At 39.2% G+C, this 13531-nt stretch overlaps 3 protein-coding genes across 3 annotated transcripts; 2 read left to right on the top strand and 1 right to left on the bottom strand.

The window, feature by feature from the left end:
• The first annotated feature begins 871 nt into the window (after positions 1 to 871).
• On the top strand, positions 872 to 3432 carry LOC126791685 ((-)-germacrene D synthase-like). Its single transcript, XM_050518150.1, has 7 exons — positions 872 to 997; positions 1161 to 1455; positions 1564 to 1936; positions 2060 to 2278; positions 2376 to 2514; positions 2703 to 2948; positions 3035 to 3432. The coding sequence occupies exons 1-7, from the start codon at positions 872 to 874 to the stop codon at positions 3332 to 3334; spliced, it is 1698 nt and encodes a 565-aa protein (XP_050374107.1). The 3' UTR covers positions 3335 to 3432.
• A 574-nt stretch (positions 3433 to 4006) lies between these two features.
• On the bottom strand, positions 4007 to 6862 carry LOC126790572 (GDT1-like protein 4). The gene is made up of 13 exons (XM_050516866.1): positions 6712 to 6862; positions 6551 to 6619; positions 6130 to 6189; positions 5996 to 6043; positions 5718 to 5806; positions 5602 to 5638; positions 5474 to 5509; positions 5100 to 5168; positions 4950 to 4994; positions 4808 to 4869; positions 4623 to 4695; positions 4432 to 4525; positions 4007 to 4329 (listed from the first exon to the last, which is right to left on the bottom strand). Exons 1-12 carry the CDS (start codon positions 6727 to 6729, stop codon positions 4454 to 4456), a joined length of 678 nt encoding a protein of 225 aa, XP_050372823.1. The 5' UTR covers positions 6730 to 6862; the 3' UTR covers positions 4007 to 4329; positions 4432 to 4453.
• Positions 6863 to 11446: 4584 nt separating this feature from the next.
• On the top strand, positions 11447 to 13074 carry LOC126791250 (protein ASPARTIC PROTEASE IN GUARD CELL 1). Its single transcript, XM_050517671.1, has one exon. The coding sequence runs from the start codon at positions 11558 to 11560 to the stop codon at positions 13016 to 13018; it is 1461 nt and encodes a 486-aa protein (XP_050373628.1). The 5' UTR covers positions 11447 to 11557; the 3' UTR covers positions 13019 to 13074.
• The last annotated feature ends 457 nt before the right edge of the window (positions 13075 to 13531 follow it).

Below are 13531 nucleotides of genomic sequence, written 5' to 3'. Positions count from 1 at the left end.
AAATTCAAATACATGTTTAAGTACCATTAGTTCTTACAAGCAAAAATCATGGCAGATCAACATAAAAGGTGGCAACTAATGGTACTTAAACATGTATTTGAATTTCGTTAAGTTATGCGTTTCTATATTCTTATGAGATTGTGGAAATGAGATGTTCCATATAAATTTCTATATTTATTCTGTTAGTTTAACAAGTGCTAGGGTACAAATAGAAAATGAGATTGATCTAGATTTTATCAGATTGTGGTCGACTGGTTGGCGGTAGTTCTTTAGTTTAGATAAGAAACACAAATTAAGGAGTAGAGAGGGAAAATTGGCGCCAAAATTGGAATTGTTGGGTGTCTTTCTCAATGTAAAAGACGGGAAAAACATTGCTCCTCTCAGATGGGGTTAATTTTATCTTTTAACCCTCTTTGTGGGCCTCACGTACTTGTCACGTCATCAAGATGACGGAGAAGTTGAAAAAAAACTGACGGAAGTACTTCAATGATAGCAATACTAGAGTCTGGGTATCACATTGGTACGATTAAGAGTTGAGATATCACATTGATAGGTACACCAGAGTTGAGAGACTGTTGGTGAAAAAAACTCTTACAAATAAAAACGTACATATCTGCTACTATTACCAAATAAATAAAAAACGTGCATATCTGCTACGTACCTTTGTGGCTGAGACCTTCGCCAATGTCCTCTCCCTTGAGCAGTTGAGCCGTCTCTGAAGTTTAAAGACAAATTGTCTCGAAACGCACTTATGTCACTATATATACCGGTTGATATAAACAACATCATGCTTCAACTCAAACGAACTGCATTTAAGTTCGTTACAATACAATCATATTGACTATATAAGTTTCATTTGTTATCGAGCGAAATGTCTCTTCATCAAGTTTTAGCATCTCAAGCACAAACCCCAAAATCAGCATTCGGCGTTGAGCGACACTCGTTGATTTATGTCCCCAACATTTGGGGTGATCATTTTCTGTCTTATGCTTCTATGGTAAGTAACACATTAATTATGTTAGGATGATACGCATACATATATACATAGAAGTCATTTCTAATGAGGATCGTCTAATTAGATTGCGTGTGTAAACTATATATAGTAAATTTCGGAATCACTTACCATTTTTTCCGTTTCTCCAATTTGCCCACGTATGTAGGAAATTGATACTAAACTTCAACAACGTGTCCAAGAACTGAAAGAAGAGGTGAAAAAAATGTTAAACGTTGTAGTTAATAAAAAGTCTGATTCGTACATATTAGACATGGTTGATAACATTCAACGCTTAAGCGTGTCATATCATTTCGAAAATGAGATTGATGCAATGTTGAAGCAAGTCCACAAGAATTCCCATGGCGGTGAAAATCAGCATCAGTTGGTAAATGATGATGACCTTTATGCTACAGCTCTCCGTTTTCGATTGCTCAGACAACAAGGCTATAATGTTTCATGTGGTAATGATTCATCAGTTTATCATTTGTTTGTTTTTTCATTAGTTTCTAATGTTGATGTGTATTAGTATTCACTAAACTGCTTTATCCAATTGTTTCATGTATGTGTAGATGTGTTCAACAAGTTCAAGGAATGTAGAGGGACATTTAAGGAATCCCTAATGAGTGATGTGGTAGGATTGTTAAGCTTGTATGAAGCCACTCATCTCAGGGTTCACGGAGAAGACGTACTTGAAGAGGCACTGACCTTCTCTAGAACCCATCTCCAGTCTATAGCACCCCGGTTGAGCTCTCCATTATCAAAACAAGTAAATCATGCCTTGTATCAGCCACTATGGAAGGGATTTCAAAGGTTAGAAGCTAGGCATTACCTGTCTATATATGAGGAAGATGACTCGCACAATGAAACTCTGCTAAATCTTGCAAAGATGGATTTCAACCTAGTGCAGAAAGTACATCAGAAAGAACTAAGTGATATGACAAGGTTACTTTAAATACACACATTTATATATAGCTACGATCGAATAATTACGAGGTGCATGCTAAATACGAATTGAAGATCACAAGATACGGTATTTTCTACTAAATTTATGGTTTTTACTTTCAGGTGGTGGAGAGACTTGGACTTAACAAACAAACTACCTCTTGCAAGAGACAGGATTGTTGAATCCTACTTTTGGGCTCTAGAAACCTACTTTGAACCTGAATATGTCTTTGCTCGGATGATACTATGCATCTATATTGCTCTAGTGACAGTCATTAATGACGTTTACGATGTCTATGGCACATACGAAGACTTGGAGCTCTTCACTCATGCTGTAGATAGGTTCATATTGATTTGAGAACCTATTTCCATTCGATATAAGTAGAATTACGTGATCGAGTGAACTGATTAGTAATTTAAATTTCAAATTTTCGCTCAGGTGGGAAACTTCTGCTGGCGAGCAATTGCCGGAGTATATGAAAGCTTGTTACAAGGGGCTTCTTGATAGTTATTCTGGATTCGAAGAAAAACTTGCAGACGAGGGAAGTTTGTATCTCATCCACTATACAAGAGAAGCAGTAAGTCTCGATCGGTAATTATCTTGAATACTTGCAAGAAAGCGCACAGATATAAGTTTTCAATATTATATATGTACATAAACAACGACGTTAAGGAAAGAGGTGTTCAACTGTATAGACTAGTTGAGCGGTTTGAGCCTAAAAGATTGAGTGTATGGTTTAGTTGTTCGTGGTTTTGATTTTCTCAGATTAAAATTCTAGTCAGAGCTTACTTCCAAAGAGCCAAATGGTTTAAGGAAAAGTACACACCAACAATGGACGAATATATATCAAATGAACTTCATACATCCTTCTATACCATGGCAATCACATCCTTTGTTGGAATGGGAGGTCTTGTCACAAAAGACTTAATGGATTGGGTGTTAAATGAACCTAAGATTATAAAGGCTATTTCATTAATTGGCAGACTCCAGAATGACATGTCTGGCTACAAGGTACGCTTCTTATAAATACTTGCAATTATGTACATATCCATCTCTGATTCTCTGTCGTTAACCTTGCTGTGTTTCTGTGTATGTAGTTTGTGCAAAATAAAGAACAACGTGCCTCAGCAGTGGAAGTGTACATGAACCAATATAGTGTGACGGAAGAAGAAGCGAAGATGGAGCTAACTAAACAAACAGATGCTGCATGGAAAGAATTAAACCAAGAGATGCTGCATCTCCACTCTACTGCTGGAATCCCCAAGCCCTTCCTACAAATTATATTGAATCTTGCACGTTCGAGTGAAGTTCTAATCAAGAATGATGAGGACGGGTTCACCACTACTGGGATCAAGGATTTTATAGTTTCTCTCTTCATTGAACCCGTGCGTGTGTAAGTCTGATCAATACTCTTTGCTATCGCCATCGAGAATCGACGTCTTTCTGAGTTCTTGTTGGGTGGTTTCCAGTTCGGGCTCGTCAGGTTTGGGCCTCTGGTGTCTGTTTTTAGTGTGGGTTGTTCACTTGTTTGTTTGTTTTTTAATCTGTATTCTGTTGCCCATTTTCTTGGTCTGGTATGAAATAGAATTCAGGTTCTCTCTTTTTCATTAATGCAACAACTACCCTACAAATATTGAATCAAATAAGCAATCAGTGTTGAAATGGAAATGTGTTCGGAAGTTTTTTTAAATTTTTTTATTAATTGGATCCGGGCATGGGGTTGAGCCTCCCGGCTTGGCTTGGTTCCAAACCCCTTAAAAAAAATTGGTTCACATGCATCGGTATGTGCTATGATATGAGGCTATGAGCAGATCAGTGACTTCCAGATTTTCATTCTAATGTCACGTTTATATCACCAGGACTCATCTCGAGTACTCTTTAGCATCACAATTGAGATCCCCGTTCATCCACTTCAGAAGGGCTTTCGAGATTCAAAGGATGGAAGCAAGCATTACTTTTCTATGAGAAAGATGATTCACTCAACATAACTCTGCCAAACTGTTTGCAAAGTTAGATTCTTTCTCTTCTTGAGAGATTGTATAGATTTTAAGCTGGTGCAGATTGCCAGATTCCATCAGAAAGTTGCTTTACTATAAATAGGGTGCACTTGTAATACTTTTCCAGAGCGCTTATAATACATGAAATTGCAGATCAAATGCTCTAAAATTATAGTCTGGATAAACATGCATGCAACAGATAGTGTAGCTCCCACCCATGCCAGGGTGCAATATCAGCCTTGTTCTTGTAAACAATAACTCTTTGAATCAGTTCATTTTCTGATTAGTACATTGCTCTCATGTATAATAAAAGATGCTATCCTTGTAAGTTTTAAACACCCCTCGAAGAATGCGTAGATGGAGGTTCATTAATTGAATGAGTCAGCCTTCCATTCCTGCACACAAGTTAGAATCTTCATTAAAATTGTATTCCCAACTGATGGACTTGACCATATAATTTATCGTATGGTATATTCTACACTGTACTGCACACTTACCGGCCACTAATCAGACTATGTATCACACCTCAACTGTTGAAAGGAAGGATTGGAGCCCGAAAACGATGAAAAGAACTCCACCTGATAATGCAACCTGAAACATAACAGTGACAACTTACAACTTTGATGCTACAGATATGATATATGACCAGAGCTATAATTTGTCTAAAGATTTAGGTCTATAAAATTACGATTTTCTCAGATATCTGAGATGCCAAGCTCTTTCCACCAATGACAGCAGCAGTGGTACACAAAGCATGCCCTCTGAAAGAAAAAGGAAAAGGAAAAGGAAAAGAGAAAACACAATTGGTCACTTTGATGGGGTTGGAAGTAGAGTAATGGAGGAAGACATGAGTACAAGGACAGGCGCTTTTACATGATTCCACCGATAACCACACCTAATGGGTTTTCCTCTGCAGCCAAACCAATAGTAGCTAGCTGAAAGCATAGCAAGTTCAGTACCAGATATTGCAGAAGCGAAAATTTGTTGAAGATTTAGTCAGTGGGGCATTGCTCACCTGGCTCTTGTCACCCCATTCACCGAAAAAAGTAATAGAAAAGGCCTGCCGAATGGAAATGATTTTAGTGTTCAGTATGAATAAATGGCCTACTAAATGTTCGGAATTTTATACAAAGCAATGGAATTTCATAATGCAAGGTAGAACAACCTTTAGAAAAATGGGTGAAAAGAATTGCAAGAAAAATGAACGATCCTGCTTTTTCGTTTCATCATTATCCTGAAAAGCCAAAATTTCCATAGTTACACAAATCAGCACATTTAACTTAAAACTGGTACTTTGATTTCAAACCATACTAAAAATATAGCACATGTCCCAAGACTCAACATGTATACAAAAACAAGCCAATTGAAAGACTGAAAGTCTGAAACACATCTGATACACATAATTAAGGTGGGTGTGTGTGTGTGTGTGTGTGTGTGAGAGAGAGAGAGAGAGAGAGAGAGAGAGAGAGAGAGAGAGTCTGTGTGTGGATTTCTTGCATGCTTAATCAAGCGCAAGAAACGGAGAAATTGTTGGCTCACCTTATTACTCTGTTTGGTCGTTCCTGACTTGGCATCCTGATGAGTGATGACACCAGACATATTAAATTAGGAAGCAAATGAGTACCTAGTTGTAAGTAATCTAAATGTTAAGGTAAAAAAAAACCAACCAATTCCGCTTCAACTTCTGAAAATTCATCCTCCCCCCTGTTTAGTAAACCAGAATTAAACTCCACCACAAGCAGAAACCATTGAATTGAAGTCCACAAATTAATAAATCCATTACCCTTCTCCTTTAAAAGCATCCCATAAAGACCATAGGCCAAAACCAAAGAACAACACTGTTGTTATGTGATGAGTCCATGTCCGTGAGAGCTGAAATTCAGTGTTCTCCCTTTTCAGTATTCATATGAGAATAGAGAAGTAATACAAAAGATGACAGAATGATCCATATGGAGTAGATAGACTATACCACCAATCCCATGCTGGTTTGTTTGAATTATAAAAATGAAATATCCGCAAACTATAAAAGAAATTTTGGAGCGGTAGAGTCATAATTCTTACCAAATTAGGAGCAGCCCAGCCAACAAGAACAGAAAGTATAGTCATCACCTAAAACGCAAGCAAAATTCAGCTATGCAATTGCTGCAAGATCACACTATTGGTAAACATATATGAACTGGAAAGAAACTGCTTACAATAAGAGCTCCTAAGCAACCTGACAAAACAAGTCTCCTGGGATGCCTCATCGCAAGGATCTTCAACGAAATGTTACAGTGTCAAATTACCACACAGAAAAACAGTAAGCAGATACACATAAACACACTGTTAAAAATCTTCAACCGAATTGTAACACTTGCTCTAAATTGGAAAATCACAGCCACAAAACCATATAGATCTCTATATACATATAATACAAAATTGCAACTGAGTTCAAGCTCTGCTTAACAGTGAGAAAGTGAAATTCAGCAAAAAATTGATGTTATTTTTAGAATTGAAACACACCAAACATTTACAAATCACTTCCAATTGACTAAGTAATCACATTTCCACAATAGTATCTAAACTCAAGCGAACATTGGCAGTAGAATATGACAAAGTAAACAAGCATGCACTCACCGCGGCGGCGAAGAAGGTCTTGTCGCCGATCTCCGAGAGCACGGTCATGGCAAGTGACTTGGTGAAACCCTAATTGACGGCTCAAACTCAAATAGCTGAAAACAAATCGAAATTGAAGCAAAACAAGGAACGCAGTTTGGGAATTAAGAGAGGTGGAATACCTGGACGACGGTGCTCATTCTGGCGGGGCGGAGGAGAAGAAGAAGAAGAAGAAGAAGCGGAGAGAAAGTCAGAGAGTTAAGGGAAGCTCTGACTGTCTCGCTGAAAAAGGGAGATGATACTGTCTCGCTGCGTCGAAGACCAAGTAGAAGTGGGGAGGAATACAAACGCAGCTCAAGCGTGTCGCGCGTGCGAGGCTATTAATTGGTCTGCAACATTAGGAAGATTTTTAGACTACGGGAAATGAAAAAGGTTGGAAGTGTTCTTTTAGGATTTTTTAGATAACAGAAAGAGCAACTCTCTTCTACGCGTACAGTGTTCTACTTAACAGTCTAAGCGTTGACTCTACTACAGGCATTTGGGATTTTGGGGTTTTGTTTTGTTTGTTTTTTTTGCGTAATTTTTGAGATTTTGAATATATTCTTTGGTTTGATCAACTAGTGGAACCGAATAAACATAAGGGAATATAGAAGGCTTTATATGCATATATACTCCCATAGGTGATACGTTTGTGATGAGATTCTATTCATAATATACGAACTGAAAGACCTTAATTACAGCTAAAAGAGGGAAGCTAGCGATCATGATTCATGAACGATGGTAGAGGGCAAACATTGTTTCTTATTTTCTGGTTTGATGTTGTTGGGAACTAGTCGTAAATTCGAAAGACGTATATGATAATTGAACGAAAAATCTAATGAATATAATACAATCACGGAAATAATAAGTGAAAACAAATAGCACGACTGACTGAGTAAACCTAAGTTAGGTGCTGGATGAGTTTAGAACCAGATCGAAAAAATTAGCGTGCAGTACTCATCAACCTCGAATATAATTGACTAAGCAGCAACAGTATCCCCAGTACTCCAACTACCAGCTACCTTTGTATTCTCTACTAATCGACAGCGATTATTTGGCTGCAGGTCAATTATCACATAAACAACTCAAACAAATATCAACAAGCTACGAATATGGAGGATGGCAATTTTTCAGTGACGGAAAACACAGGGAATATATATATATATATATATATATATATATATTATCTTCTAATATTTCTAACGTTGTCAATTATATATAATATAACAGTTGGCAATCTGCCAAGAAGATAGTACAAACTAATCAAGCCTGATGAATGACTTCAATGTAATATATCCAGAGCAAAAGTTATAGATGCTCGATCGGACTGCCCTCTTGTCCTTATAATAACATGCATTTCGTACCTGCCTTATACCATTGAAATCCTTATTATTGATCTGAAAAGTTACAGTGAGTGGTACTTATTCCTAACAATTTTATACTACGTACAATACCTTGAGATATAGCTAGTGAAAGAACAATTTAAAGGTAACCAAATGATATAGGAACCCGATCGATTACAACTTTACAAGATCGAATAATATCTTCGCGAGCCAATTAATATATATTCATATATATTAGATTGTGTTCTTTTTCCTCTAGTGTTAAGATCGATATCAGAGCTGAGGAGCCAAACAAAAACGATAATTGCCAAAATTGCGGCATGACTTGATTGTCAATAACCCTTTATCTTGCGCATCGATCAGTTGCATGCATTCTTGCTAGTACAAATTAATCCCCCACGTGCAGAAGTGCTGGGTGGAATTTATGAAATAAGATGCAACTGAAAGAAAATACGAAAATAGAGAATATTAAGGGAGATATAAAGCTAGCTAGAGGGCGAGGGTTGGCAGAATAAAAGAGTGAAGGGCGAAATCTGCGTTTGACACCAGTTCAAGATTGTCTGGTGACTGGTGACTGTGATCGAATTTCTACATGAGACGTGACAACATTATGTTGCGTATAAGCAACAGTTACGAATGTGTATTAGCTTCTCCAAATTACGTTGGTGCGTACCTGGTCCCGTGCACCAGTAGTCCCGTGGCAATGTTGGCAGTTTGGTGTAGTGGTTTGCTGCACTATCTTTTTTGTTTTTTTTTTTCTATTCTCAAGTGACTTGTAGACTATAAACCTTTCTTTTTTCTTTTTTCTTTTTTCTTTTTTCTTATATTAGATGTGTTGCATTAATATTGGTCATATGATATGATACTCTATTTGTTTTTGCTTGTTCAACATTTACTATTTACAATTACAAAATCTCGTTGACGAGTTAACATTAATTGTGCATATACATTTTTATTTTTTTCGTGCACCAGTAAACACAAAATTCTGGCTCCCCCACTACTAAATGGTGCAACTATTGTCACCCTATCATATTCTTTATTACTCTACACATATATCATTTATTGAAAAAGACTATGTTACCCACATGTAAAATAACTAGTATGTACGCTAATTTCTTACTTAATTTATTAGAAAAATTAAATGTTTAATTGGATGATGAAGAGTTCCTTGTTTTTTTTCCTTGCTTTCTCATCATCTTTGATTGTTATTCATTTCATGAAACCATTAGTGTTAACTTGATGAAAATTTGTACAATAGCAAATACAAATTAGATTCAAAAGAACTCTCTTCTTCGTTGGTTCAAATATTGAATCTTTTGACATAAATCGAAATAGATGGACATCAAAATTGTTTTTGTAATAAGAAGATGGAAGTTGATTCTAATCTAATTATATTAGGAAATAAATTTTCTTCGAATGTAAATTTTATTATTGTTTCTCATTGCCATATATTACATGAAAGATTTTAATTAACGTCTAACATTGGATCATATTTCGGGAAAAGAAATAGGTGAGATGAGTACATTTAGATTGAAATATAAATGTAGGGTGAAATAAGTAGGTAGAGTGAGCAAAGAATATGGTAAGGTGACAATAGCATCACTCGTTACTTAATAGGATTCATTTCACTTGAAACTTGAATTTTTTTTTAACGAGTCTAATAATATAATTGTACGTTGATCAAAATGTGCAATGCAAAGCGAATGAATCTAATCAGTCATACAAAACTGATATTGATGAGGGCAGGCAACTTATGGCTCTCATGCATATATAACCCGAATACATAACGGTTTAAGATCATTTTCTTTTACGAGAGTCCATGATAATCGTTTTAGTTGTTTTAGTTTATATCCTGGTCTAAGTTGTTATGAATTTTTGTTCTTTTTTTCTATGATTGATCGTAAGATATTGGAGAAAATTAACGCGTATACTCACAAACTATGGTATATTAGACAAAAATTTATCATTTTTCATTGTATTTTCACATCATAACAAGTTATATGATAAACAATGTAAGATATTAAATGATTTGAATCAAATTATATAACAAGTGAGAGCATGGTAGCGGCGGACTTTTGCTATGTTTCTATCCATTAGGATGTCTTACGTCATTGGGTTTTCTTCATCGGATTGATACCAGGTTGCTTTCGACTCGGTAGTGGGATTGACGGCTTCAATTTCGGTGGGCGACGTCGTTGAATATGTGGTGTGACTACAAAGCTATTCTCTCCTTGCCTCTCTTATCGGCTTTGGTAGCAGGGGTGTTGTGACAGAGTTCGATGTTTGAGGGTGGTGATTGGTTTGGTGGAGAAGACATGTGCTTGTTTTCAAGCCTCGCCGTAGGCTTCTCTTGAGACATCATCGATGGCGGAGGGGGGAGGTCATCCTCCTGAATGATCGGTGATCCCTTCAATCTTTATTGTCTATGGACGATTCCTACGATTTGAGGTTAGGGTTCACTTGATGCGTGTTCGTTTAAGGTACACCGCTAGGTCTAAGGCCTGATACCTTCGCATTCAAGTCATTCCCTCGAATTGTAGATTAATTTTTTCGTATTGCTTTTCGTTTTTCATTTTGCTGGACAATTTGTTTGGTTATTTTTTGTGCCATTCGTCGTTGGTAGCTGATAATGAACTTGTTTTTGTATCGGAATTTTCTCATGCCTGAGTGCTTAACAGCCCTAACCTAGTAATATTTGGTCATGGTTGGCTTAGGCCGAATGAAGTTATTCATTTTCTCATAAAAAAAAACTTGTGACCATTGAATGATTTGCATATTTTGCAAAACTAGCTAGTAAACTAATATCACTGGAATGGAAGATAAGAACACAATTATACTATATTATATCATCAAAGCAATTTGGCTCGTGAAATATATGAGTCATAACGATTTACCATGATTATTAGTTCATCCTTTTTTACTTAATTGAATTTTAGTTTGTTCAATTGTACAACAATTAAATGATCTAAGTGGATTAAATCTTCTATTTTGTTTACTCGGTATTTTAATAATCAAGAAAAGTAGGGCATGAAAGTCCCACACAGTCTGACCAAATGATGTATCATACATTCATACTTCTCATTTATAAGGCATTGATCGAAACCATCAAGTTTCACGAGAACATTCATTATGGCCACGAAATGCATGAGAATATGATACTCAATTATTCATGCTGTCACATAATTAAATCAATGGCAAGTGCATCACTACTAGAGCTCAAGGTTCTTTTCCTTCTGACCCAATAGTTCATAGTTGTAGATCATACAAGTACTGATAAAGAAAGCATTACGTTACAAAGCTTATCCCCACAAAGCTATTTACTTTAAGCTCTCTTTTTATATCCAAGGTTATTAAAGCCTCAGAATAGATTAATTAGCACTAAACCAATGTTTAACCTGACACGCCTCAAGTCTCTCTGCTTCATGTTCTTGTTTTTGGGCCCTCAATCTTTATCACATTTTAACCCCATTTGCTCTCATCCAAACCTAGCTCCTCTCCACGGCTCCACCCCATAAATTCCCCCCATTTGTTTTCTTCCAACGTTCTTTACGTGAATCTCTGTAAATTTAACCCCTTAGATAAATCCCTGCTTAAAACCCCACGAGCATTCCCACAGTCACAGTTAGTCGATCTCCAACAAACCTCCATGGCCCTCATGGTTTCCCTCTGCTGCTACATTCTCTTCACCCTCCTCTCTTACTCTGCTCACTCCCGCAGCGTACCCACCACTACCTCCAAAACCACCGTGCTCGACGTCGCCGCTTCCATCCAGGACACCCTAAACGCCGTGTCGTCTCAGTACAGTGGAGCCACTCAGTCACTGACCCAACAACACCAAACCCTCTCAGTTTCATCCTCACTCTCTCTTCCACTACATTCCCGAGTTTCACTCCAACAGCATTCTCACCCGGACTACAAGTCGCTTCTTGCAGCTCGACTCGCTCGCGACTCGGCCCGAGTCAGATCTCTCTCCACCCGGTTAGATCTCGCGGTCAGAGGCATTGCCACGTCGGATCTCAAACCCGTTGATGAGAATTTCGGTACCCACGAGTTTGAGGGCCCCGTTGTCTCCGGGACGAGCCAAGGCAGCGGCGAGTACTTCTCCCGGGTCGGGATCGGCAAACCGCCCAGCCAGGTCTACGTGGTGCTCGACACCGGCAGTGACGTCAGCTGGGTCCAGTGCGCCCCGTGCGCTGACTGTTACCAGCAAGCCGACCCGATTTTCGAGCCGGCTGCCTCGGCTTCATACGCGCCGCTGTCGTGTGAGTCCACTCGGTGCGAGTCCCTCGACGTGTTTGAATGCCGCAACAACACGTGCCTCTACGAAGTCGCCTACGGCGACGGCTCCTACACTGTCGGCGACTTCGTGACGGAAACAATCAGCATCGGCGGGGAGTCCGTGAAGGACGTCGCCATCGGATGCGGGCACACCAATGAGGGGCTGTTCGTCGGCGCGGCTGGCTTGCTCGGGCTCGGTGGCGGGACGTTGTCCTTTCCTTCCCAGCTCAACGCCACGTCGTTTTCCTACTGTCTCGTGAACCGTGACTCTGACTCGGCCTCGACTCTCGAGTTCAACTCGGCAATCCCCCACAATACCGTCACGGCTCCGTTACGGCGCAACCCCCAGCTCGACACATTCTACTACGTCGGACTGACCGGAATCAGCGTCAGCGGCGAGCTGATCAAGACTCCCAACACGGCGTTCAAGATAGACGAGAACGGCAACGGCGGAATCATCATCGACTCAGGGACGGCGGTGACGAGGCTGCAGGCGGAGACCTACGACGCGCTCCGCAGCGCGTTCGTGAACGGCACGCAGGGGTTGCAGTCGACGAGCGGCGTGGCTCTGTTCGACGCGTGCTACGACTTGGCGTCAATGAAGACGGTGGACGTGCCGGCGGTGTCGTTTCACTTCGAGGACGGGAAAGAGCTGGCGTTGCCGGCGAAGAACTACCTGATTCCGGTGGACTCGCAGGGGACGTTCTGCTTCGCGTTCGCGCCGACGAGCGCGGGTATGTCGATAATAGGGAACGTGCAGCAGCAAGGGACACGTGTTAGTTTCGACACAGCGAACTCGGTGGTTGGATTCTCTGCGGACCAATGCTAGGTTGTTTACGTGGGGTTTGGACTTTTGGCCACTTTGTTCTTCCTGGTTGTTTTTTTTTAAGTGCATTAGTTGTGCGTCTGTGTTGATGTTAACCAAACCAAATATATTTAGTGCCCTTAGTCTTAGGTCACATTCGTGCTCAACAAGAACACATGTTTGGATTGCTGGAGATGAAGGGTTTAGAATTGGACCGCTGCAAATATCTGCTACTTTTATTTTTTTTTATTTTTTTTCATTGATTATTATCAATACAGAGTAGTGGTCTTAGTTTATAGAATTATTATTGTTTAGTTCTCTAGCACTTAGAATTGTTGGTAGGAAAAGATCAAAAGAATACAGTATAGGATGTGTTTCAGGATTTCGATTCCCCTCCTTGTAACAAAAAAATTAAGATAAATGTGTCCGATTAGTTAGCTTCCCTTCGAGGCCTCTCTTAGGGACGGAGCTATACCATGGCCCCCTCTAGAAATTGGCTAAAATCAATGACGCCGATACTGATATCCCATCGAACTG

The sequence above is a fragment of the Argentina anserina genome, chromosome 4 (genome assembly GCF_933775445.1).
Source record: "Argentina anserina chromosome 4, drPotAnse1.1, whole genome shotgun sequence".
Classification (NCBI taxonomy): Eukaryota; Viridiplantae; Streptophyta; class Magnoliopsida; order Rosales; family Rosaceae; genus Argentina; species Argentina anserina.
The sequence above is the reverse complement of the archived record's forward strand: the minus strand, read 5'-3'. Positions and strand labels throughout refer to the sequence as shown.

Coding starts and splice junctions, on each gene's coding strand:
- LOC126791250 (XM_050517671.1), top strand. CDS start 11,558: ATGGCCCTCATGGTTTCCCTCTGCTGCTACATTCTCTTCACCCTCCTC.
- LOC126790572 (XM_050516866.1), bottom strand. Junction 6,190..6,550: donor AGACCTTCTTCGCCGCCGCG/GTGAGTGCATGC, acceptor ATTTCGTTGAAG/ATCCTTGCGATGAGGCATCC. Junction 4,696..4,807: donor GTGGTTATCGGTGGAATCAT/GTAAAAGCGCCT, acceptor TTTTTCTTTCAG/AGGGCATGCTTTGTGTACCA.
- LOC126791685 (XM_050518150.1), top strand. CDS start 872: ATGTCTCTTCATCAAGTTTTAGCATCTCAAGCACAAACCCCAAAATCA. Junction 2,279..2,375: donor TTCACTCATGCTGTAGATAG/GTTCATATTGAT, acceptor ATTTTCGCTCAG/GTGGGAAACTTCTGCTGGCG. Junction 2,515..2,702: donor TCCACTATACAAGAGAAGCA/GTAAGTCTCGAT, acceptor TGATTTTCTCAG/ATTAAAATTCTAGTCAGAGC.